At 38.6% G+C, this 25543-nt stretch overlaps 3 protein-coding genes across 6 annotated transcripts; 1 reads left to right on the forward strand and 2 right to left on the reverse strand.

The window, feature by feature from the left end:
* Positions 1-61: 61 nt before the first annotated feature.
* LOC116265999 (uncharacterized) lies at positions 62-3602 on the reverse strand. The gene is made up of 2 exons (XM_031647035.2): positions 3242-3602; positions 62-719 (listed from the first exon to the last, which is right to left on the reverse strand). The coding sequence occupies exons 1-2, from the start codon at positions 3333-3335 to the stop codon at positions 127-129; spliced, it is 687 nt and encodes a 228-aa protein (XP_031502895.1). The 5' UTR covers positions 3336-3602; the 3' UTR covers positions 62-126.
* A 4218-nt stretch (positions 3603-7820) lies between these two features.
* On the reverse strand, positions 7821-12842 carry LOC116266211 (pentatricopeptide repeat-containing protein At4g19890). Of its 4 annotated transcripts, none has more exons than XM_031647328.2 (4): positions 9858-12842; positions 9635-9708; positions 8321-8537; positions 7821-8232 (listed from the first exon to the last, which is right to left on the reverse strand). In XM_031647328.2, exon 1 carries the CDS (start codon positions 12144-12146, stop codon positions 9915-9917), a length of 2232 nt encoding a protein of 743 aa, XP_031503188.1. In that variant the 5' UTR covers positions 12147-12842; the 3' UTR covers positions 7821-8232; positions 8321-8537; positions 9635-9708; positions 9858-9914. The 4 variants fall into 4 exon arrangements, with proteins under 4 accessions (XP_031503188.1, XP_031503189.1, XP_031503187.1 ...); XM_031647329.2 differs by having other exon boundaries at positions 8315-8537; XM_031647327.2 differs by having other exon boundaries at positions 7821-8537.
* Positions 12843-16819: 3977 nt separating this feature from the next.
* Positions 16820-23984, forward strand: LOC116266210 (SH2 domain-containing protein B). Its single transcript, XM_031647326.2, has 12 exons — positions 16820-17290; positions 17416-17592; positions 18299-18505; positions 18622-18723; positions 20033-20110; positions 20202-20369; positions 20495-20881; positions 20989-21260; positions 21405-21567; positions 21664-22007; positions 22733-22798; positions 23563-23984. Exons 1-12 carry the CDS (start codon positions 16832-16834, stop codon positions 23597-23599), a joined length of 2460 nt encoding a protein of 819 aa, XP_031503186.1. The 5' UTR covers positions 16820-16831; the 3' UTR covers positions 23600-23984.
* The last annotated feature ends 1559 nt before the right edge of the window (positions 23985-25543 follow it).

Consider the following 25543-nt stretch of genomic DNA (forward strand, 5'->3'; position numbering starts at 1 on the left):
TATTCAAGGACTAAAAGCCCATCGATGTGTATCAGCAGAACTAGAAGTATTTGCAAGATGATTGAACAAAATTTCAAGGAACATGATTGAACATTTTTTAACAGTAAACACACTTTGATGACTATTTTAAATGTTAAAACACAAGGAACAAAAATAAATAAATACAAGAAGAAGACAACTAGATAAGCCAGACATAGAAGAAAGTTTGGAACTAGAATTACAGGTGCTACCAATCCCGCTAAAGCACCCATGCTTCTGCTTGACCATTTCTTTACTATCAACGACAAATGTGGAATTGGATGGCCCGCTGCTGAATAGGATACACCAAAAGAATGGCTTTTTATTACCTGTTCTACCAAGTCCAACCCCAACTTCAGTGTGATTCTTCTGATATAAAATAGAGAGTGTCTTGTTGTCTGGAACCAGGACAGCAGCATATGCTTCCAACGGGTCAAGATAATTCCAATTACATCCAACTAGGCGACCAGATATGATGTCGATAGTTGGTAGCTCTACACCACAATTGGGAGCAAAGACCTCGGTAATGTCAACCTCAGGGGGTGTACAGCTTGAGGTGTTGTTCCTACTGCAGTTTCCTCCACATTCCATTATATACTGTAAGGCCATGCAACCCAGACCAGGATTGTTATTCAGTATTGGTAACTTGTTGGATGTGCGGTTGGCATTAATTATTTCAACAATCTCATTAGCAGGATTTCCTGAAAAGCAAAAGCACATGATGTGTAAGATGATAACAAAGAAACTGCAGGCCCTAAGGGAAAGGAATTACTTATTGAAGTTAAGAGAAAAAGAAACAAAGACAGGGATCTGCAAATAGAGCAAGAAAGAGGAAAGGATAAAATAGGAGTCTATGGCTGCAGAATATAATCTTCAAATGCAATATCAATAACATTGTTTGATTTCAGTAAATGTCCCAACTAAATTTTGTAATATCTTGGTAACGTGTGAAATCAATGTAACTTTTCCAATGTAAAACTGGAGCAAGCAGTGCTTGCCACATAGATTTGAATTTTATGTTTGCTTCTTAGATGGGTGATTTCTCATGTCAATTTAATCAATCAAATAATTATATCCAACCAAAGTGAGTGAAAAATTAGGTGACTAGGTTCCTCCATAACTTATTACTGCTCAAGCTATCATGGTCCATGTTCCAATTGGGAACCAAAAATGCCATAGCCATGAATCTATATGCATCAATCAATGATCACATGGATTAAAAAAGCATATGACCAAGCATTTGCGTCTGACAAAACAATCCAACAAATGTCAAATTCATTACTATTAGTTATTCAGGCCATTTGAGCAGTGATGTAGCCATTCCACAGCTTCTGTACAATTCTAACACAAACTCCAGAACCAAGTCTGACATTTTACTATAGCTAATAAATGTATGTCTGGGTGGAATGCGCCACTAATAAAGTTGCCACCAGAAAAAGGTAGTTAAGTTTTGGTCCTAATGATGTTTTACGACGATAGATATTTGTGTGGTTTCATGCACATAGAAACACACAGACAGGTGTTTTTGCAGCATCGGACCAAACCAAGAATAAAATCAACTAGTCAATAATATGTATCTCTTGAATGCATGCTAATTTCAGCATCATCTCGCCAAAACTCAGACACCACCAACATGAAACACGAGTTCCAAGGTAAAATCAGGTAATCATCAATGGCTCCAGAACAGTCGGGCATTTCTGGTGAGTTATTAGGTTAAACAGCCAGGCCCAACTCAGATAGTCATTGCCCCACCAAAGAGTCATGTCATGGGTGAGGTAAGGAAGAGTTGCTGGAAAGGAGAAACTAAAAGGGGTGGATCCAGGTCAAGATGGCACCATGTGGATCTGCCCCAGTCAAACCATATGATGACAGATGACATAAAGTATCTAAGCGAAAGGTAGATATCTGGAAGGTTAGTTGTTCGTTGCTAATAAAATCAAGTCCAAGTCCAATAAAACTCTAGTGAGTTACTCAAAAACCAGTTTTTATATGATTATTTGACAAAAAAAAAACTAGCTCACAAATTCTCTTATACACCACTTCTCTTCAAGAAATTATGAATTCTTCAATTATGAATTCTTCATTCTCCAAGAGTAAAGGACGGGCAAGAATAGCTGCCTTTGCAATTAGCAGCTATATAGAATTAGAACCTATGTTTGACATCCGACCGTTATTTGGTCTGTTAACCCTAAAAGGTGGACTGGACTACTTGAAAAAAGAAACTACCAGCATGGCAGCATCCCATTACAGCAATAACTTGAAAGGTAGAGATAGCGAGCTTCAATTTTATCAATTGACATCATAATCACGTATTTACAAGGGCCCTCCTTCCAGCCACCCAAGCAACAGGAAAGTGAGCCCTACGATGATCAACAAGCCAGTATATCTACCAGGTGTAATAATAGTCAAAAATCAAATCCAGAGTGGAAACGACAGGTTTTTCCTTTCAAGGCATTTATACTGCAGGAACATTGGATCGATGTGGATAATGGATATCACATATACTTATTTCATGAACAGATAAATGAGCAAGCTTCTCTGATATGTAGTAGAATGCCGTCCATTGCCGTTCGCATAAGAGGGAAAAGAGAGGAAGAAACATGCCCCATCTTATAACTAGTTTGTATTATGTCTAGGACCTAAAATGGCAGACAATGATTCATCATCGGCATACGAACAAAATATGACGCAGAGAAGGTGTTCGGTTTCATCATCTTAAATCGGATGAAAATGTGAGAAAGGGCAGGATATTGCTGTGACCAACAAGTCAGTACTTCTATTAGTCCTATTATCCTGAACTAGGAGAACCACCATCAACCATTAGATTCAAAAGGAAAAAAGAGGGTATCATTGTCGGGAAAGACGAGAATGAACACAAAGAGGGGAGGTGCTCTTTGCACTCGGGATGAAGCAGCAATCCTGAACTCTATGTCACTTCATTTCCTTTACCCAACAGCAACTCAAAAACCAATTGTAAGTAATGAAGCGGAGTAGGCAATGCCAGAATGAGAGTATATAACACTAAAAAAAAAAGGAGAGAGAGAGAGAGAGAGAGAGAGAGAGAGAGAGAAGAAGAAGAAGAAGAAGAAGAAGAATAAAAAAGCAAACAAGATACCACTCATTCTTTACCATACCAACTTCTTTTTCTTCCTTGTATTCTTATTTACCTCTCTCTCTCTCTCACACACACACACACACACAGAGAGAGAGAGAGAGAGAGTACCATGGTGTTTTGGGGAAACTGCACCGAGAAACAAGAGCAGTAGCAGCAGCTGCAGGAGACCGGCATTGGGACTTTTAGCTGTCCTCCCCATCATCGTATCCCTCCTGTTCTACGGGTCACACTAAGAGGCACCACCACCCAACCACCTAAAGCCAGGAGCCACTGTGAGAACAAAAAGGGAAGGGGAGACCAAGAAAAGCAGCAGCTAAAGCAGCAGGGAAAGTGACAATGGATCATGGATCCTTCCCCGACACGGCGATGGTGCAAAGTGGGACCCTGCTGTTGTTACAATGGGATTCATTGCGAGCGGAGGTGGAGGAAGCCATGATCCGGTGCCGCAAGAATTTGCCCCAGCATATCTGGCTATCATAAAGTAGGATCCTATGTAAAAATTACTATAGTATTTTCTTTTAAGAAAAAGGCCAAGTCTGGTCAGTGGCCACTGCAAAATGGGAGAAAAAAAAGGCAAAAAAGTGGCTTCCTTCTTCATGAACAGTAAGTAGCTTTTCTCCCTGTTACCTTGCTGACCCTCTGATAAAGTGGTGATTAATGGAAAAGGTTGTTCTCAGAAGCTCATGTGAGCACCCAAGTCACAGTTTTTAAGAACCCAACTGCACCCATTCCTAATGAGTTACAGTTGGACATTGCCAAGAGAAAGGGTGTAATTGAACAAAATTAATGCAATTATATTATGAAATCAGTTAAAAATTCTTTCTTAAAAACCATCAACAGATCTGATCTCCATGGTTCAACAACAGATCCTTGAATTTGTTGGATTGGATGTTCTAGTGGAACTTTGAAAAGATTGAAAATTCAATGATCTATTTCTAAAATGGTTTTGTTTATAAATGACATTTATAAAAAAAAAAAAACAAGCATGAAATAACCAGTTCTTGACGCTGTAAATCACACTCATCTGATTATAACATTGCCAATAACATTGTCAAAGAACTTGTAAAATTGATTTCTGAACTACAAGTAAGCAAGAAATTTGGGCTGGTCACGGGTTCAACCTCAGCGCGCCCTCTTTCACGGACCCAATGACAAATTCTTAGATCGTCTTGTATACAAAGTATTTCGATTTTACTAGCCATACAAATCTGATTTTGACTTACTGCTATGAATCTAGAAACTCCAACATCCTTATTCATGAACACGAATTATAAAATGTTCACTCATCTATTATCTTATATAATCAGCCGAACTAAGTTGAGCATTTGCCTTTTCATCTTTGGAACATGTTTGACAAGTTTTGTCGTTCTCATACTGAAAAATGATCTCTCTTCGAAATTCTTACAAAAAAAACGACTTTTTTTACATAAATTTTCTGGATTCTGCCCAAAGACAAGTCAATCTATTAGCTGTACGTACTTACTTACATGCAGGTGGATTTGTAGATGCGCTTCATAAATAAAAATCATCAAAACTAATTATGCAAGCTATAATGACCATGTGCTTCCAGCATGTCCAAGTAGAAAGGTAGAAGGATGAGAGACAGAGATGATAAGAACTTGGTATAATCTTACTCTTTAATAACGATCCAACTGGCTTAACCTGATAGAACGATCAAATTATATGATAATAACGAAAGGGAAATAGTTAAACTTAAAACAATGGAAACATATAAGAAAAGAAGGAAATTAACATGCCATTTACAAACAGAGTGTTGAGGGAACAAAACAGAAGGGACAAAAACCTTAACAAATGGTAAAGCCAGAACAAACAAATATAAGAGGTTGATTTTTGTGATAAAATATCGAAACGCTGGCATCACAAGAAATCTTGCCAAGATCATGTAATGTGCAGTGTAATGCATTGGGACGGCCGTACAGGACACTTTTTGTCTAGATCTGGTAATTAATATTAAAATATTTTAAAAAAATAAATAATATTTTTTATTATTTTGTAATGGGCAATATATTACTAACGTGAATGCAATGGGCCAATTGAAGGGTTTAGGTTTAATATAGTGAGCACTTAGTACGGCTAGGGCACGTTTGTCTCCCTCGAATTTGAGATCCAGGAAGATTTAAGCAAAGGGCACAATAGCTTAAATGGGGAGCTCAAAATTTTCCTCAGATCCCTTTATAGACCTTAAAACAAGCAAAGGGAGTCTCATACTAAGCCTTAAGAATATAAAATTCTGGTTTATTTTAGAGATCTGGGCGGACTTATGGTACATATTTCAATTGGAGCATGATAGTGACCCTAGGATTCGAACATTAGGTTCCTTAAATGTGAGCCGCCTTACTGTCCAGTTGCTTTATGCCCCTTGGCCACACAATCTATTTGTAGATGCCCAAGTTTTTTTTTTTTTTTTGGGAAAAGAAAAAATGTATGAACCCCAGGAGGCGTTTGATTCACTTGAATCTCATATCTAAAGTGATTTGAGAGCTGAGATGTTAGACCGTAGGATTTCAGTTCATGTAAAAAGGCGAAAGAATAGTCCGCCCTATGCTCACTACAGTGCTGTGGTGGTGCAGTTCATGATTCTAATATTGAAGATATCAGATCTTTCTGTTTAGGATCAGGATTTCAATTCATGATCCTAAACAAAAAGATCTTGAATGTTCAACATAGAATCATGAGTTGCACCAGTATGCTGAACGGGGGCATGGTTTTCACCAATCCTTCGACCTTGTGAGGAGATTTGACTCTTCCCAACAGTGCGGCAGATACAGTTGGTTTGAAATTTTGCAATGAGGTGTTCTTTTCCCTTAGCAGGTGCTAACGTGGATTTTTATTCTTACTGCTCTTGATGGCTCTGTTTTAGGATTTCTTATCTTTTGGATGTACATGTCAAATTGTTTTGTTAATAAAGGTTCGGAGCCTATCTCCCAGCAAATGTTTACAGGAAGATGCAGCCCATTAAATTGTAATTCTCATCTTTTATATATATGTCAACTTAGCTCCCTACCTCCTTTCTTTCATGCCAAAGATGAGGAGGATCTTAAATATGTGAGAAATTATCAAGTTTGTAATTTTTTAAATAATGAATTTAAGGTGGGCCATGTCAAATCAGACCCCCAGATCTTAAATTCTTGCACGGTAATGCCAACATTAGCTTCCAACAATAGTTTTTGATGGTGCATTGAGCATGTTCTCATATGTTTAGAGTCTGTACAGTCCTTTGTTTATGTTGAGTTTTTGTTTAATTCATGACAGAGCATGAAAAGTAGATGAGTTAGAACCTAAAAATAGGTCTATGATCTCGAAGGGATTCTCCATCAAATATGTAGTACAACAGCTAGGGCATTAAAAGACTATAATGAGCCAAAAACTGAGCCACATCGTTAGATGTTCAAATAGAAGGTTCAAATAGAAGGATAGGAAAATTGAATGTGGTACATATACCCAACTTTTTTATGCCCCGAGTTTTGAACCTAGTTATATACACCACCTGCACAACTTTTTCATGTACAGGAGCACATAGGCATGCCATGACCAAAATATCTCTATTAAAATACAAAAGCTTTTTATAAGGGTAAACAAAGGATTGTGAAAAAAGAAAAATTTTAAAATGTCCAGTACTTTATAAAAAGTTTCAAAAATACCGCCACCTCCCTTTTGGTTTTGGTTTGGTATATATTTGTTGTATGCACAGTGGTGTGCACGCAACTCAATCCCCTAAGTTTTAGGGCATAATCATTGCAGAAGTAGCCTAAAGTAATCTTACATGCGGCCATTAATTCGGATAAACAAGCATGTGCATCTGACTTCATCAACTGGCAATTCTCAATCCTTAGGGATGGAGCCATGAAGCTACATAACTATTTAGAAACAAATGGTGGATTTGAGTAAGTTTAAAATTGTGGCTTTTTGTGTTTTTGAGAACATCTTGGCGCATTTGAATTAATAAATGCCCATAACACACCTTCTCACCGGTAATGAACAAGATTTTCTACCTGTTTCTTGATAATGGTTACTTATAAAAAACCCAGTTATAAAATGAGAAATCTAGCCGAACTGGTTATCTTTTTTCTTTTTTTTCAAAAAATGTAAGACAGGAACAAATGAAACACTCACATTGAGCACCATCAAGCTGTACTCATGTGAAGGTTCTTAGAGTTCAAAAGGGTTTTCACCTTAGAGTTTTATATCGTTGATGAGATGACCACAAGAAGTCATTTTGAAAAGATCATAGCTCTTGTTGGGATGTTAACCTAATAAAAATTGGCCTCCTCATGGTATTCCCTTGGGGTTCGAGTGGGGAATGCATAAAAAGAGTAAGATGCTTCCTCGTTACTTTTTCCCTGGGACAGCCACTTCAACCAGAAACCTCAAATGTGCAATAAACCATTGTACCTATGATCCAACCATGAGAGTACAATTTCTGGGGGAGCAATTCATCCTTACCGAGAGCAGCATACAACCCTTTGTTGCATTGAGGTCCTAAACTCGGGGTCTTAAGCTTCCAGCAATGACTAAGAAAGTCTTCTTTCCTCAGTTCAGTTTCTTTACATCAGATTAGCTGATGTTATTATTATTCATGCATAACATAAATTCACCAACAGGCCTAACCTATCAGCAGTTCATAAATGTCAACAATTGAGCAAAAAAGTCAGATATACGCTTTCTTTTGTTTAACAACTTAACCTCTCAGGAAGACTTTCTTTAATTACTGCAGGTCCATAACATTATAAACAGAATTTGATACAAGTACACAAGTGTGCTGGTAGGCTGAACTGCAGGAGAAAAAAAAATGATCAACCTATCCAACACTTCACATTTTGATCAACTTATCCAACACTATAAGAATCATAGTGCTCTGTCGAAAGTGAAGCAAAATTTTGTGAGGCTGCACCACTTTGCATGCACAGCCGCTGCATATTACTTCCAACAGCCATTGCTGGCACGGTACAATTTTAGCTGCCATGATCAGAGCCCCAACATAAACTGCTTCTCATGCCCGCACCAGCCATGACCAAGTCTCCAAGCAAGATATCTCTTGCCTATTGAGAAGATCAAATTGCAAGGCCATTTTTCAAAGTCTGCAAACAGTGTCGTCAACATGTTGTCATTTTATAATTTATAGTAAGAACACTTCCAGGTAACTGGAAGGGTTATCCATACCAGCACCTGCTGTATGACGGCCATGCTACTCTTGTAATTTGGAAGTTTGAACTCCTGAAACTCTGATGCTCTATATGATCTGCTTCTTGTTGAAGGACCAGATGGAGCAGCACCTAAAAAACACACCCATGGCATCCTTGGCTCAACCATCACAAGGAAGTTTCCAGTTTCAGATGGCCACCTCAGCTGTTGTGGTCCTCATATTTACTGTTTGGCTGTTGTACTGAGTAAAAGATCAGGAGTGAAGAGGATTCAGCAAGGACATATAGATAATAAAAAGGCTCAGGTTATGGATCTGACTTCAACTTAGCAAAAGGCACAACAAAAGTAACACTTAACCACAATAAGATCCGATACTGAGTAATCAAGTGGATTTTTCATGATTCAAATAAAAAATTGGTTAGTGCGAGGATTTACTCCCCAGCTCGAATCATGTTGCTTTCATTGCCATTCCTGAGATAAGACTTTTATGCGGCACACTGGTCATTCAACAATGGCCACTTATTCTCACAGCCGATAGTAATGTCCTACTCCTACCAGCTTCAAACATGCTATCTCCTCCTGTTATATGCGTACTTTTTCTTTTCTTTTCTTTGTTGTAAGAGATCCATCAAGACCAGCACCTAAGATCAAAACCCTATGTGAACCTCGACCATCAAGCTGGTGCAGGGTGGCAAGGGTTGAACTTGATCCAGGATCTTCACCTCAATCTTTTGTAAATCCCTCCTCACCACCTCATGTAAACATATGATACATTGATACTATAATATCAACATCCAGAATGTAAATGGTCAGATTTACATCAGTAAAATAACACAAAGTCTGATTTGAGTTGGACTTCGTACATCAAGAAAAGCAAAACTCCTATACTTGAACTGTTAAACACCTAAACAATCTAGTTCTCCAACGTTTGATGATGGACACATAGTTCAAACTTCAAATTTTCCATTCAGCCACCAATGCAATTGCAATTTCTATTGTACTTATCGATTGGAATAGAATCCAAGAACTTGATCCTTAGATTAGACAATTAATCGTAGCTTCTGTTTATATTCAACTACAATGTGAAGAGAGATATGCCCCCCGTTGCGAACCTTTCATCCTAAAAAAGCAACAACTGCGAGCACTAACTATCGATTAAATATCATCAAGAATACATGAAGTTGTAATAAAAGAAAAGAAATATGTTACCTGAGGAGCGGATTGACATTTACATTGTACTTTTTATTGGTATGTAAAAAATTCTACATTACTAAAATGAAGCTCCGTCCGAGGGATGAGTAAAGAGAATAATCACTGAGACAGATTATGAAACCACACCTTGTAATGTACGAGAACAACCGCATAACCTTATTTTCAAGCATTGTTGACAACTCTTCTGAACATGCTTCTCTCTGCCATAAAGTAGCTGTCATATATAAATATAAAAAGAATAAACATATATATATATATATATATATATATATATATATAAGAAAATAGTGCTCTCATTCTCAGAGGATTCTGTAGTGAAATACAAATCAATCAAGTAGCCGTCATTTACCTAAGAAAGATAAGTTTATTTGCCCTCAACACTCAACAGCTGTTCAAAGAACTACTCTCATACCGCCACCATGTCATCTTCTACCAAAACATCTTCTAGGGGACCATGTTTCCTTTTGGAAGACATTGCAGAAACTTCAGCAGCAAGAGAATATTTGTTGCAGCTATAGCACGCATTCGTGAATGCAGCCACAGTGATAGAGTCCAGAGCCACATCCTTATCTAATAGCTTGTACACAAAATGTGATGCTAAATCAACTTTATTTTGGCTGCAAAGCTTCCTAATAAGTATGAAAACTATTTTTATCCACAATTTTTTGTCCAGTTTGTTCAGCAAAGATGAAGCAATGTCAGAGTTTTCTTTCATGCATAATTCATATGCTATAGTTACAGAGGTCACCTCACAGGGAGATAAACCCCTGTCCAGCATTTCCTCATACAATATGTGTGCCTTGTCCAATCTAGAATCCTTGCAGAGTCCACTTATCAAGGCCCCATAGGTGATAGAATCAAGCATACAACCGTTATCCCTCATTTTCTCAAGGACTTCCAAAGCAGCGTCCACATTTCCTTCCTTACAGTGACCACAGATCATAGAGGTGTAAGTTTGCTTGCTCGGAACTAAACCAATTTTCAAAGCTTCATCAAAGAGCCTCTCACCATCTCTTACCTTCCGTTGCTTACAAAATGCAGCGATCAATGTGGTGTAAGTATGCATGTCAGCCTCGCAACCTGCCACAATCATCTGCTTGAACAGATGCAATGCCTGATCCACATTATCTCGCTTGCAATTCTCAGTGATAAGTATGGTATATGTGTATCTGTCAAATTTCAATCCTTGAGCCAGAGCTGAATTGATCAAGGTATGAGCTTCCTGAACTCTTCCCTTCTTGAACAGACCATCAATTATGGAATTGTATGTAGTGATGTTTGGAAGGCAACCTTTGCCTACCATTTCTTCTAGCAATTCATTTGCTCGGCTGAAGTTTCCGTCTTTGCAGTGCCCATCGATCAAAGTACTGTAAGTCACAGTATTTGGGATCAAACCCTGTTCCTGCATTCTTGTCACCAACATTTCTGCCCGACCCATCTTGCCCTCTTTACAGTAACCACTGATCATGGAGCTATAAGTATGCACATTAGGCTTATAATGATCGCTTCGAACAAGCTTTAAGAACAATCGGAACGCCCTTTCTGTCCATCCTTTCTTGCACAATCCATTGATCAATGCAGTATGAGTGTAAACATTTGGTTTTATCCCTTTCCCTACCATTTCCTCCAATGCTTCAAAAGCCTGTTTCACACTCCCCCTTTTGCACAATCCATTGATCAATGTCGTGTAATTAATCAAATTCATTGACAAACCCCTCTTTCCCATCGTCTCAATTATTCCATACACCCTACCGATGCAACCTTTTGCAGAATATGCACTGATAATTGCTGTCAAAGCCACATTATCTATGCAAAGTCCCCTTCCCACCATCATCTTTAACATTCTCTCTATATCTCCAATGCTTCCCATTCTACAGTAGAAGCTCACCAATGTCTTAAAAGAACACGAATTCGGCGACACCCCATTTCTCTCCGCCATTTCCATGAATGCATACTCAACCAAATCCTTTGAACCCAAACTGCTGGCTTCCCTGAGGATACAGTTCAAAGTGTGGACGTCCAAGTGCAACCCCTGGTTTTGCATTTCGAGCACCATGTCAATGGATTCCTTAAGCCTCCCCACGACGGCGAGATTCTCCACCATTTGCCTCATAACTTCTTGGGCCATCTTGAAATTTCGTCTGCAGATGAGTGCGCCTGCCATGGCCAAGTACAATCGGAGGAAAGTCCGATAATCTTCTTGGCCAATCGCCCAATTGAAGAAGAAGGATGCTGGTTTCGGCCCCGCCTTCTCGACGAGCATGGACACGACTGTGACAACTTGTTCATTGCTCAGAGGAGGAACTATGTTCAAGCTACACACCCTCTTGTCATCCCCTTCGTCGCTGCATCGGCACACGAAATTGAATACGTCGTTGATGATCTGGGGAGATGAGTTGCAGAGAACGCAAGAAGTAGGGACCTTGCACCCGACGAATCTGGTCTCTTGTTCTTCTGGATCAAAAGGTATAAAAGAAGATGCCCTCGGGTTAGCTTGTAGAAGATTGTGAGGAGACAAGGTTTCCTGATCTTCAACGCATGGAGAACGGTTGGTTGTGAACACAGCCCTCCTAAGTACCATAACGGAGAAACGATGGAGATAGAGATGTTTGCATTGGAGACGGAAGGTGGGCATCATCCTCTGGCGTGGGCAAGCTGTTATTGATCAAGTAAACATCACGACCTTTGGTGATAAACAGATTGATTTAATGGCCAAACGCAAACTGAAATCCCTTGTTGGATACAGCACGCCCATCCAATTTCTACCAGTAGCACCGCTCGAGAGAAACAAGTGGGAGGAAACCAACACGAATCCAGTTAGTTTAATCAACAACATTCGATATAATAAAACAAATGAATACCACCAGCTCCGGAAAAGTTAAACCCTCTGCATCAGGGAAGATAAAGCCTGAGAAGGTACAGATGGCAGAAGAAGGAAGAGGAAGGATGAAGGGTGGCTTGCAGGACCATTCTTCCCGTCATTGACAATGCAAGAAACCCTCCCCTTGGGCGATCCTCCAGTCGTCCTTGTACGATTCTTTCGTGCCCTGTTTGATTTCTTACCGTGCGAGCAATCATTCAATATTCGACACTAAACAAGGACAGACAAGACAAACCTCCAATTGGGAACTGAAAATGGCATACCCAAGAACATATATGCATCAACCAACGATCGTATGAATTAAAAAAAAAAAACATATGAAACTAGCAATCACATCCGACAACACAAGCCAACAAATGTCAAATTCATTGCTACTAGTTATTCAGGCCATCTGAGTAGTGACATTGACAGCTTCTATACAATTGTAACCAAACACTCCAGAAGCAAGTCTCACATTTTACTTAGATGATAAATGTATGCCTGGGGGTGGAATGGGCCACTAACTTCGCCATAAAGCTACCACTAGAAAAAGCCAAGCTTTGGTCCTAACGATGCTTTATGATGATAAATATCTGTGTGGTTGCATGCACATAGAAGCACACAAACATGTGTTTTTCCAGCACTGGACCAGCTGGAGGCCAATAAGGGTCAAACCATGAAAAAAAAAATCAACTAATCTGTAATCTGTATCTCTTGGGTGGCATACTAACTTCAGCATTATCTCCTTCCCATAGCACTTCAATAATCTGTTCATCTCAGGGTGGAGCTACAAATTTTATTTTATGGGGCAGTAAACATATGGTTAACAAATTTACAATTGGCCTTAAGGTGGTATGGGTTTCGTATGACCGTCTCATATAACTGAACACAGGTCTATGGAAGTCCAACATATAAATTCAAAGTTTTACAAAGCCCCCACCTATCTCCCTGCCCTTAGTTCATCCAACCACCTAAAGCGAGGAGCCTGTGAGTAAGATTGTGAGAACAAAAGGGAAGGGGAGACCAAGAAAAGCCCTAGAGAAAGTGACAATGGATCATGGTTCCTTGTCCGACATGGCCATGGTGCAAAGTCGGACCCGGCTGTTGTTAAAATGGAGTTCATCGTGAGTGGAGGAGGTGGAGGAAGCAATGATCCGGTGAACCAAGAATTACCTCCAGCAGATCTGGCTTGCAATAAAGTAGGGTTCATGTAAAAGTTATTGTACATTCTTCAGGCCAAATCTGGTCATTGCAAAATGGGAGAAAAACAGAGAGAAAAATAGGGTTCTCTCTCGAAAGAACGAGTAAATAGTTTTTCCCTATGTTACCTTGAGTTATCCCGCCATCAAAACAAGAGTGGAAGCCTCTTCTTCTTCTTACCTACATACAGGGTCTAGAGCTGCATTGGCACTAAGTGGTGAGATTTTCAAATACTTCAACTTCAGCATAAAAGCCAACTCCCTTTTCTATATAAGAGCATAGCTTTCGGCAGGTTAAACTGAAGATACATTGTATAGCATGCCCCAACTCACTTGTTTGGCAGGTTGAACTGAAATACACTGCATAACGTGCTCCAACCCGCCCATCTGACCTATGCCCCTTCTGTTTGATAAAATGGTTATTAGTAGAGATAATTGTTTTCATGGGCTCATGTGAGCACCCAATTCATAGTTTTGAAGAACCCAATTGCACACATTGCCTAGAGAATGGGTATAACTGAACAAAATTAATGCAACTATATTCTAAAAGCAGCTTCAATTTGTTTCTTCAAAATCTTCATAGAAGAGCTCCATAGTTCAAAACCTAAAAAGAAGTTTTCCTAGACAATGAAAAAGGCTGAACATTTACCTTTTCATCTTTGAAACATAATTGACAAGTTTAGTTGTTCTATACTAAAAAATGATATCCGTCGCTTTGAAATGGTTACAAAAGAGTGATCTGTCTTCTCATGTAAAATTGCTGGTTTTGCCTTAAGACAAGTTAAGCTATTGACCAGCACTTCCAATTTGTAGATGCGCTTCTTAAATAAAAATAACCAAAACTAGTAATGCAATCTATAACGACTATGTGCTTCCAGCATGTCCATGTAGACAGCTAGAAACATAAATGTGTGTGAGAGAGAGAGAGCAATGTGTTCAACATAGAAGTGATTATAAGAACTTTAGAAACTGTTTTTTTTTTTTTTTCAACTCAATGAAGCTGAACTTGGGTCTAAAAAGACTAAAAAAAGCTTTGGTATAGAAAGTTGATGCCCATGAGAATCGAACTAATGATTTATTTTGTTGTGAGTAGATATCTCAACCAACTATCTGCACCCAGTGCTGCTCTTGGATGTCACTTTCCCCGCCCCCTGGTCTGCCAGAGTGCCACCGTCAACGACGACCTGACACGGCCCGAAACCCCCACCTCAAACCTTTTGTTCTTCCCTTTTCCCTCTCTGCTGTCGAAAAAAAATCATTATATCGAAATTATATATTTTTAAAGCACAATTTGACATGCATCAAAGGGGAAAAAAATCATATTTTGCTTCCAAAACGAATCATCCAAACACCCTTATGTCTGTGATGAACAGTTGCTTGGTCACTGTTTTTAATGGTTTTAGTGACACAAAATAAATAAATGCAAAAAAAAAACTATTCAACGTGAACTAGCCGTTTGATTCAATTTTCCTTGTAACAAATCATGTCATCAAAATCAGACTGAATCGGATTGTCCAAATCAAATCGACAGCAAATAGATTGATTTCATGCTAAATCAGTAGTGCAATGTGTCAAGTTTTCACCTTTTTTTTTTTATTTATCTGAATTCCTTAATGTTAAATATTATATATATATATATTGCTTATTAAGAAACATTTTTTTTTTACATATTGTTAGCCGATTCACGGCCTAAATACGTGAAAGGGGCGATTCACCAAATTGGCTGCCTCAGCATCATTGCCTAACTGAATAATCATACTGCTGATTTGGTAAATCGACCAAATCAGCTAAATCATTTGAGAATCAACCAAAAAATATCAAACAATATTGGAAAACAAGTAAAAATATAAAAATTAAAAATATGAAATATCAAGATGTTAAAAATAATAGTTAAAAACTGGCATATGACACTCTTGAATTGGCTACCAAATGGAAATTTGGAATTGGTTTCCCATCAATTTGATTCAAAATAGTGGACTCAACCAGTTCTTTAATGAAATCTCTATATCGACATAAGATTTCACAAAAGGACCCTTGCGACATGGGGAATTGAAATCAATCGGTCGCCTAATGGTTAAAAAAATTTGAAACTGCCACTAAATTTTTTTTAAACAAATGAATTGATTTATGATATACGTATCGACGGTTTGTAATGGTTTTAGCAACATTTGTGATAGTTTTGCCAATGAATTTAAACTTTTTAATCAACTAGCAACATCCATAGGCAGTAGATTTCAATTCATAGTGCATATATGTATATTCTTGTTGTTGTAAATTTTCTCAACTTTAACTCTATGTCACCATAGGGCGAGGTGCGGCAGCCGGAATGGCACATTTCAAAAAGTTTAAGTGCGGCGGTGCAGTGAGAATAATTTATTATTATTATTATTACTTTAATTTATTATATATATAACAGAATAAACATATTATTATAATTTAGTTATTAATATATATAACATATTTAAATAATTGTATTGCATAGAAAAATATTGTTTAATTTAGTAATATGACATTCTAAGTAGGCGCAGGTGTGAATCGGAGCTGCAGTGGAGTAAAATAAAAGAGTCCGATAACTTATGACTAACTCCACTGCAACATGTATATATACATGAAAATTGACATATATGCATTAGGCCCGCCTAGCTCGATAATAAGTGAGGTTTGGCCGCTGGCCCAACTAAAATTTAAAAATAATATTTTTAATATTAAATAATATATAAAACACATCAACAAACGAACATGCGCAACATCTCATGAAAATAATTCATTTTGAAGATATTTTGTTCATTTTAACTCCACGTAATTCAAATTGGAAAATTGCAACCTAGGTTATATTGCCGGAAGGGTGCTTTTTATTAATAAAGTAAATGCTTAAGCTTGGTATTAGTAGTTCCAAAAAAACATGATCAGTTTTCAACTACAGTGAAAAAAACCTAAAAGTGGATTTTTAAATGTCTAATATCTTTTTATCCTTACCCGTTGTATATTCCGAAAAAAACTATCCCAATATATCGTAATCACGCGCTCCCCAACGATATTTTGAAAAAACACCGGTCAAGAAAAGCCGAAATTTTACGTCGTTTCCCAAAATATTCAACACACGAGAACCATTTACGTTGCAGCCACTGCTCATTGGCTCTTTGAACAGTAGGATAGGAATGATAATGTTAGTAATTTAACGTGTTGTAATAGGACAATTTTGGAATAAAGGACGTATAAAATCGCTGAGCGCTGCCGTTAGGATGTTCAGCAGACGGAGGAGACATGTCTCAAGAAGACGGAGGAGACATGACTCAAGAAGGTCAAGAAGAAGAGGAGAAAGAAGAAAAAGGAGGAGGAGGGGAAGAACAAGCAGAAGAAGAACAAGAAGGGGAGAAAAGGACGTTGCTTCAAGAGGAAGAAGGAGCAGAAGAAGAACAAGAAGGGGAGAAAAGGACGTTGCTTCAAGAGGAAGAAGGAGCAAAAGAAGAAAAGGAGGAGAATAGCGAAGTGGAAGCAGGAGAAAGAGAAGAAAAAGAGGTAAAGCGAGAAGTGGAAGCCGAAGAGGATGGAGGGGGTGAGGAGGATTATGTTGAGCTCAAAGATCTCCGTTTGGATATTTCCAAGTCCCGTAATCGAGGGGAGGAGGGTGCTCTGGATATGAAGGATGACGGCTCCTTCACGCTCTGCCTCTGGATTTACTTACTTGGCTCCTCCCAGTACCCCGCGGCCATCATTAACCAGGTCTCTCTCTCTCTCTCTCACTCACTTTCTTTCTCAAGTTCATTTCACGGCTTCTTTTGGGTGTCGATTTTTTGGTTGGTTATTCAGTTTATTTACACATTTCTCGCAATTGGTTGCTAATACAGGTTTCTTCGGATGGTGAAGTTTCTGTCCCTTTTCTCAAGCTCAACGACGAGAAGAAAATCACTCTAATGCCGGCGGTTTTGGTGCACGAAGAGGCGTATTTCGACGAGGCTGAAAGACCATGTGTTTCCGCCGAGCTTGAATACCCGTTTGAGAAATGGGTTCACGTTGGGTGCGAGGTTGGTGGTTTCTCTTCCTATTCTGGTGAAAAGTTTATTGATTTCCTAACCATCCACGTCCTTTTCCTTTTTTTTCTTCCCCTCATGAATTTACCTGTCCCGCGGCCATTGCCTTGCGAACAACGCGCTCTTGCTTGTACAGGCATGTCTTGAAATGGCTTCTTTAGTCCTTTCTCATGCATGCACGTTGATGATCTGCATTCAGCTTTCATTCTTGCGAGATTTTTGGAATTATCTGCTTTATTACAAAGCTTAACAGTCCCATTTTTTACTATTCATGACTCGTTGGAACCTTTTGTACAATTTCACATTGTGAATCAAGTGAAATGACCCATAGAATGTCATGTTTCGAAGTTGGTGTTCCTCTTGACATGGAAGGCGATAGGGTAGCTACCATTTTTTTTTTGGGGGGGGAAGGGGGATGGGGGGTGAAAACCATGCAGAAATCCAGCTGTGTACATGAATCAGGATTCGGCTGAGAATGGTAGTGTCCCATAAGTTGACTATCGATGATTCTTTGGAAAACTTCATACAATTCTTTTACGTACCTTTCAACTTTATGAATCAGGTGGAACGATTCATAGAATGTCCCATAACTTTCTTTCAGTTGTCTTCCTGTTTAAATTTCGGATTTTGGACAGAATGTTCTGGCATTTTGATTATGGCCGCTTCTGTAGGTTAAGTGGTTGTTTGAACTCCCTTGCAGGTGGGCACAACCTATCTACGCCTTCATATTGATGGGGAAGTCGTCAATGAGAAGCAGCTTTCTCACTCATCAGTAAATGACTCTGCATTAAAAATGACAAACATAACGCTGGTTGGTAATGCGGAAGCAGATAATAGTCTCCATGGCTATGTTCATCATGCTTGTGTCTATGCAAGTTTCCCATCTGTCAAGGATCATTATGTGAAGGTAATCTGAATAGCCATATCTCCTCTTACTGGATGAAGGCATGATTCCATATGCTTCCTTATGCTTTGTGGGGTTTAAAATCTTTCATGGTTCTCAAGTGGACTTACTGCTTGCAGAATCCACCATTGATGTTGTCGCTTGATGGTTCCTCATGTCTCTCTGAAAATATTGAGGTTGTGGAAGGTGGGGATGGCGTTTGGAGTGTAGTTGGTGGTAAGGTCAGAACGATTCCTTTCAGTTGCTTTCTATGTCAGTTTTTTGCTCTGCAAATAATGCAGGAAAGCCTAAAGATTAAAGAATAGAAGTTGCATGACAAAATATTAGCTTAACCTAACACTTAAATGGACACATTATTATCTGTTCATAGGATGCAATAATCTGATAAATCTTCTCACAAAATGAAATCTGCGATACTAGAAAATATTGATAAATGAGAAGCCTTGTCATGAAAGTTATGCACTTATGCTAGGTTGTCCTTTGCTCTTCTTCAGTAAAGAAATTGCCATTAGATGATGGAGTTCCCTTTTCGGTTTCTCAGCAAAAACTTTGTGACCATTAGTTGTTTTAGATAAAAGGTTACACACACATACATATGTTACTGCCTGGTCTGGGTACCCTTCTAGCCTGCATCAACTAGCCGATGTGATACTCTCCAGAAGCTATATACTTGGACTTGAAGGGCATATTATTAACTATTTTTACATTTCAAATTAAGGAATCAACTGGAATTGGCCATTTAAGGTTTTAGTCATTATATTAGTTAGTTGCAGGGAATATAGATTCCAGTGAAAACCTGCTGAGGGATAGGCCCTCCACCATTTTATTGCTAAGATATAATATTTTCAACAAAAAAGTACAAATCCCCTGTCGGTATGCACCAAAGAGCATCAAGATCTAGGCCCCCATGTCCTCCTTTGGTTGGCTGGAAGCAACATAGATTATAACGTTTTGCTGCTTCGTTGATCTTGTGGTTGATTATTGTATCAATGTTCTGGTATTCATGTAAGTCCAGCCTTGAATCGATTAACTATAGGGTCAAGGTTCTCTTCCCCTTTCCCTTCCCCTTCCCCAACAATCCTGAGAGAACTTCCCTCGTCCATTTGTTGCTGGACTGAAACTATGTCTCTACACTTGCAAGGCATTTAAAATTCACATCCCAATAATTTGGAGTGACAGGCTTCAATATGTCAAGTGATGACTTCTTATCTGCTTTCCTTCTGAGAAAAACTAATTTTGGTTGGGAGAGTTAGCACTTTGCTGGTTATCTGGGGATCTTCCCCTTCCTTTTGCATGTTTAATGTAATCGATCCTTCTGTTCCTTGCGCTGTGAAAGCTTGGCGTTGGCTTTTTGTGATCTCCTTACTGCTGCAAACCTGTGAAATTTTGTGCTTTTTCTCTCTCTTTCATATGCATACATGTAAAAAATGCATGTGTCCACATTAGTATGGATCAAGAGTATTATGCTTTAGCACATAAGCAACCTTGGCAAGTTTTACTCGCTGTTACTGACTTTTTACTGTGATTCAGGCCTCTTGTCGTAGAAATTTCGCCCTTGACATTCTCTTGTTAGATGCCCTTGGACATTCTGCGCAGAGGGAAATTGAGGTTGTCTGCTTCTTAAATGGTTCTCCTTTCAGGTTAAATCTGAATTATCTTGTTCTGGAATTTTCTAAATATGGTATTCTTGACATTTCAGGTCATTGCTTCCCTTGTGTATGCGGATAATGGATTGCCTGTTGAGAAATCAAAGGATGATGCTGAAGCTCCTCTTTTGACAACATATGATGGAGTAGAATTCCCTTCTACTGATAGACCTATCAAGCTTCTGCATGGGCGAGCATCATTTAAGCTGAAAATATCTCAGGTACTTGGGCATTTAAATAAATGGAATCTTCTGTGAAAATTTCCAGGGTTGTTTGTATTAATTTTCGATACCTTATGGATTTTAGTTAGAGATCCTATAACTGATCATTCGCTCTTGGCATACAGCTTTCCTCCAAATGCGAGAACAGATTATTTCGTGTTCGTTTTGAGTCATCAAATGAGCAAAGATATCCTTTCCTTGTAGTGTATTCTCGGCCAATCCGTTGTGTGTCAAGGAATCGCAATGCTCGCCCATTGTCTGTGTGGAGGAAGCCATTTCCTGCTGCCCATCTACCTGATGTGCCTCCATCACCAGGAGCTGATGAGGGATCTAGTGAAATACAAGATGGAGATGAACATTTCTTAATGTCAACTTTGCAAGGATCTGTTCATGGTCCTCTTCTCAAGCGTGCCAAAGTAGGACATGGAAGGATTGCTCGAAGAGTTGGTGCTGATGTTGGTCTGGAACTTCTTTGTGAAGAAAGCAATGTCTGGAACATAAGTCCAAATGATGTATGTCTTTTGTTTCATGTTTGATACCTCCTTGTCTTTTTTATTTAGCAGAACTAATTCTCGTTTCCTGGAATGAGATGCCATTGAAATCTTTTGTTGTTTGACAGGATGATACTACATATAAAGGAAAGCATGAAACAAAAATCGGATCCAATGGAAAAGAGAGTATTCCATCTGATTGCCAAAGCAATCATGCCAGAGTCTCTGCTTTCAGCAGGACTGGGAGTCAATTATCAGACCTGGCTGTTTTCAAGTATTGCCTTGAGGGTATAAATGAACGTGCAGCTTTTCTTAAGGAAGTTGTAGTGTCTGCAACTGAACAAGCTTTGGCTGACTTTGCTGCTCAGGTTTCTATATATACAGGTTGCTCCCATAACAGGTAGACTCTCTATTCTTGCTCATGCTTGTTTTAGTGTGTGTTAACATATTTAGCTGCTTATTTGCATGCAGTTGACATATATTAGTTATTTAAACTTTGAAAACATGCATGCTGATCCTACTTTCTACTGTTTGTGATTCAAAGACACCAAATATTAATCGCAAAGCGATTGATTCAAGAAGGAAACAGAACATGGAACGTGCTTTCCCAGAATGGTCACCAAGTTCTTTGGAGAAATGCCATTTTCGAAGTTGAAAGGCAGTTTTTGAGGATCTCTCAATCTGTCAACAGAAGCCTTTCCATCCAGGTTCCTTATCAAATGGAACTTCTTATGTTTGGTTACTTGAGAATCTTTGTGCAGTTGGATTTTCCATGATAGCAACCTGTGTTTTTATTCTCTTAGGACAAAGAATTTCTGAGAGGAATAGCTGGATGCTCTGAAACAGTTGGTCGTGAAAGTTTTGACAGACTCTGGCAGTGGTTATATCCTGTAGCTTTGACTTTATCAAAATGTCAGTTGCATGCGGCGTGGGAGTGCACGTCACCTAAGTGGGTTGAGGGGATGATTACTCGAGAAGAGGCAGAATCTTCTCTTAGAGGTCCTCAAGGAATTGAAAAGTCTGGGACATTCTTGCTCCGGTTTGCTAATTCCAGAAGCTGGCCACATCCAGATGCCGGCAGCTTGGTTGTTAGCTATGTTGGCACTGATTGCACGTTCCATCATAAATTAGTTTCTCTTGATGACAGGTATACATTGTTCTTTGCTTATTTCTCTTGATGTTTGAGTTGATGATAAAATTGGTAACTGATTTAACCCATATGTGTCTTGCATCATATTTGCCTGGAAGTAAAAATTATCAACATCATCATGGATGTGTAGAAACTATTATACAGCACAGTTACGTGAAAAGAGTAGGCCTCAAGGAACAATATTGACAGTATGAACTATTAAGGCTTTTTCTTTCTTAAGATACTTGTCTCTCACATAGTTTGGTACACTAGAAATTGTGTGTGCCTAAAACATGCTTTGTTCCTTTAGTATCAGTTAGCTTTGGTTTTACAACAGGAATGAAACCATCGGAGGTGGTATAGTGTCGTATAGAATTTGTTTAGATAGCATGGCCCCATCCTCTTTTAGTCTTTTTTGGCGTTAAGCAGTGGAGGAGCCAGAAATTTGTGGCTTAGGGGCAACATTTTTTTTATCATATAAAAAATCAGATTTGAAGGCAATAATATGTAATAAACTAAAGTGAGGGACTTGATATCAAAATAAACTACATTGTGTGGGTCTGTGTGCACAACTGCTCACACAAGCCCACACCTGGCTTTGCCACTGGTGTTAAGTAAGCTTGCTTTAACAAAATGGAAGCAAGATGTGACTATGCACGCCTGCAAACAATAAATTTTTTGATCGGTTGGTTGATTGACCTACAAGTTGAAAAGATATTTTCTTTTTGCATCTGTTCCAACAGGGAGATGAATGAGAAGCCTCTCGTGGACTTGCTATTATCTCAACCGGAGCTCTCACAGTTAGGCAGGCAAGATATTTTCTGTTTCTTAATTGCGAAAGCAGAGTTCCTTTTTCCTCCTTTCTTTTTAAGGAGAGAATTTACTTTATGTTCTCAATGACATTGTTCATTTCATCTTTTGTTGGTGTTTGAAATCTTGAGATAGACATAGAATTCTAGTGTTCCTTGAGCAGGTGTCTGCGTGACACAGGTAGGTTGTTTTTCTATATGCCACCCATATTTGCAAAACATGGATTCTACTTTCTGTATGGAAAGCAATCCTAGAAAAATGAGCTCAATTAGCATTTCATGGTGGAGTCCATGTAGATCCTCTTGATTGAGGCAAATAAACTCGTGAGGGAAAACCTTCAAGTTTGATTTCTAAGAGTGGACCAATTAGACCTGGCTGTGTCCAAACCTTGGTCTCTCAGGATATGAAGTATCCTTGCCTTTTGCGTCCTTCTAACATGGTCTGAGGACACTGAAGGTCTATTGCAATAGGTGAACGCCTGAACTAAAATCATGCATGAATTTTTGAATTTAGGTTGGCTTATACCCGTCTGTATGGTTCTTAAGAAACGACTTAGTAAATCTTGACTGTTATAGCCTCTTTTACTATTTCAAAATCTGAGCGGTAAGGTTTATTAAATTAACCTTGATCTGGATGAGAAAAACCAGCCTAGTAAGTGCTTCTTGGTCTCAAGCTTGTTTGTTGATCACGGGAATCTTAAAAGCGGAGCAATGATATAATGGTGTCAGGCACAATCGTGACATACAGTTCCATTGTTCTGCAGGGTAAGAAGAGCAGAATCTAGTGGCGGTGGAGGTTAGACAAGATTGAACAAGAGTGCTATTGTACAGTCCGGTAGACGGTGAAAGTGACCACTTAATGCAGAAAAATTTTATTAAGCATAGGGATGTGAACATCCAGACGGGTGATCTGAATGTGCAGCAAAGCAGATAGGTCATAGGATCCAGACTTGGTACAGTGAAAGAACCAACGTCCACCCAGAACCATGTTCGTGTAACTGTTGAACCGTGTATCTACCCCTTCCCTAGGGCCCTGGAACTCCACCACACTTGAGGATGACCCGTTTCTTTTGAGCATCTTTACCACTGTAGCATAGAATGTGATATTTACATCCTCATCTTTGTATCCAACAAAATTCAAAAGTATAAGCTTGATATGTTATATTTGTTAAGTTTGTTGTCTGAAGTCTATTTTACATGTTTTCTTTAGCTTTTTGCTTCTCAAAGCACTCTATCTGAACGACCAGTGTGTTTGTTTTAATTTTTAAAATTATTGGCAAGACAAACCTTTTGATGTTTGGCACGGTGAGGTGAAATTTTCAGCAAGCAAGTTAGATGGCAGTCTGTTTGCATCTCAAAAATTCATTGGTTTTTGGAGTGTTTTAAAAACCAAAAGAAATTTTAGGGATGCAAACAATGGTGATCATGATGGAACGAACATCATGATGGAACTCGTCATCGTTTAGATATAATTATCATTGATGCATTTTCATAAATTTAAACATCTCATATTACCGATGATAAAGCAATGCCTTTTATTTTGGGCTTGATCCCATCGATATATCATTACTTTGCTTGATGATTATGTTTGCTCTCTTACATATAAGACTAATTGAAGAAGATCAATCATGTTCACATAGATTTATGACAACTCTCTTCAATTTAAGACTTGTTTGAAAACAATGTTTATTCTTTTATTTATTTTAATCATCATCTTAAACAACATTACATTAGAGACGACCAATTTTGCATGCTTACTCATATTTCAAAACTCTCCAATACCTATTTGTCATAGTTATCATGTTGTCGGCCTTGGTCTTAGGCAATAGCACAAGACTAAGTTTTACAACTAGATCATACCTTGGCAGAAAAGTCTCTTCGTTAGTACTATAAGTGGTAACTTGTGGTATATTAACGAGTGACTCCGAACTCATTTTAAATCCGAATTGACTTCAATTAGCAACCGACAAAGCATAAAACAATAGGACGGTATGTGCACGTGAACGACGCTCATAGCACCAGACTTTATTGTTTTGAACTCGATATTGGATTTTGAGTTTTAAATGATTGATTTGGATCTGAATTTGGGTTTAAAAATTCATTTTAGATCAAATAGCTATAAATTTGTTTTGAGTTTATGATTAAATCCGAATACAGTATTTTTGAAAAAAAATGGAATGATGGTTCTGCTTGTTTCCATGAGTATTCCCCTTGAAGGGGACAGTAGCTGAGTTCAGAAAGGCCGACTCCTGAAGAAAGGATGTAGAAATTTTCCTAGGTTGGTTTCAAAGGTAAGGGTGATTTGCTCTCATCCGTGTAGATTCAACCATTTTTCGTTGAACATGGTTCACACTCTTGGTAAATACCTAAAATCTCCCGCTTAGGCATTGCTGTGAAAGATGAAACATAATTGAGTTTGAGGGTTTTATTTCAAATTTTCAAATTCATCTCTGGGCAAGTGATAAGTCTACGTGCTTGCTGCTAAAGAAAGGCCCATGCTACTTTTCCTGAAGTGATTCAGATTTTTGCACTGAAAAACATTTTAATTAACAAGCTAGAAACTTCCACTAAAATCTTCTTTTCCAAGGGAATATCATCTTGAGGGAATCTTGGGGCACTGCAAGTAATCCTAGGCCTTGGGATGGAAGGAGAGCCCAACAATGTAAAAGGAATAAAGAGTTGAGTTGATAAAATGATATAAGACCATAACTTTCAAAATGACATGGCCCCATTTTTCTGAGAAAT

Source organism: Nymphaea colorata, chromosome 12 (assembly GCF_008831285.2).
Source record: "Nymphaea colorata isolate Beijing-Zhang1983 chromosome 12, ASM883128v2, whole genome shotgun sequence".
Taxonomy (NCBI): Eukaryota; Viridiplantae; Streptophyta; class Magnoliopsida; order Nymphaeales; family Nymphaeaceae; genus Nymphaea; species Nymphaea colorata.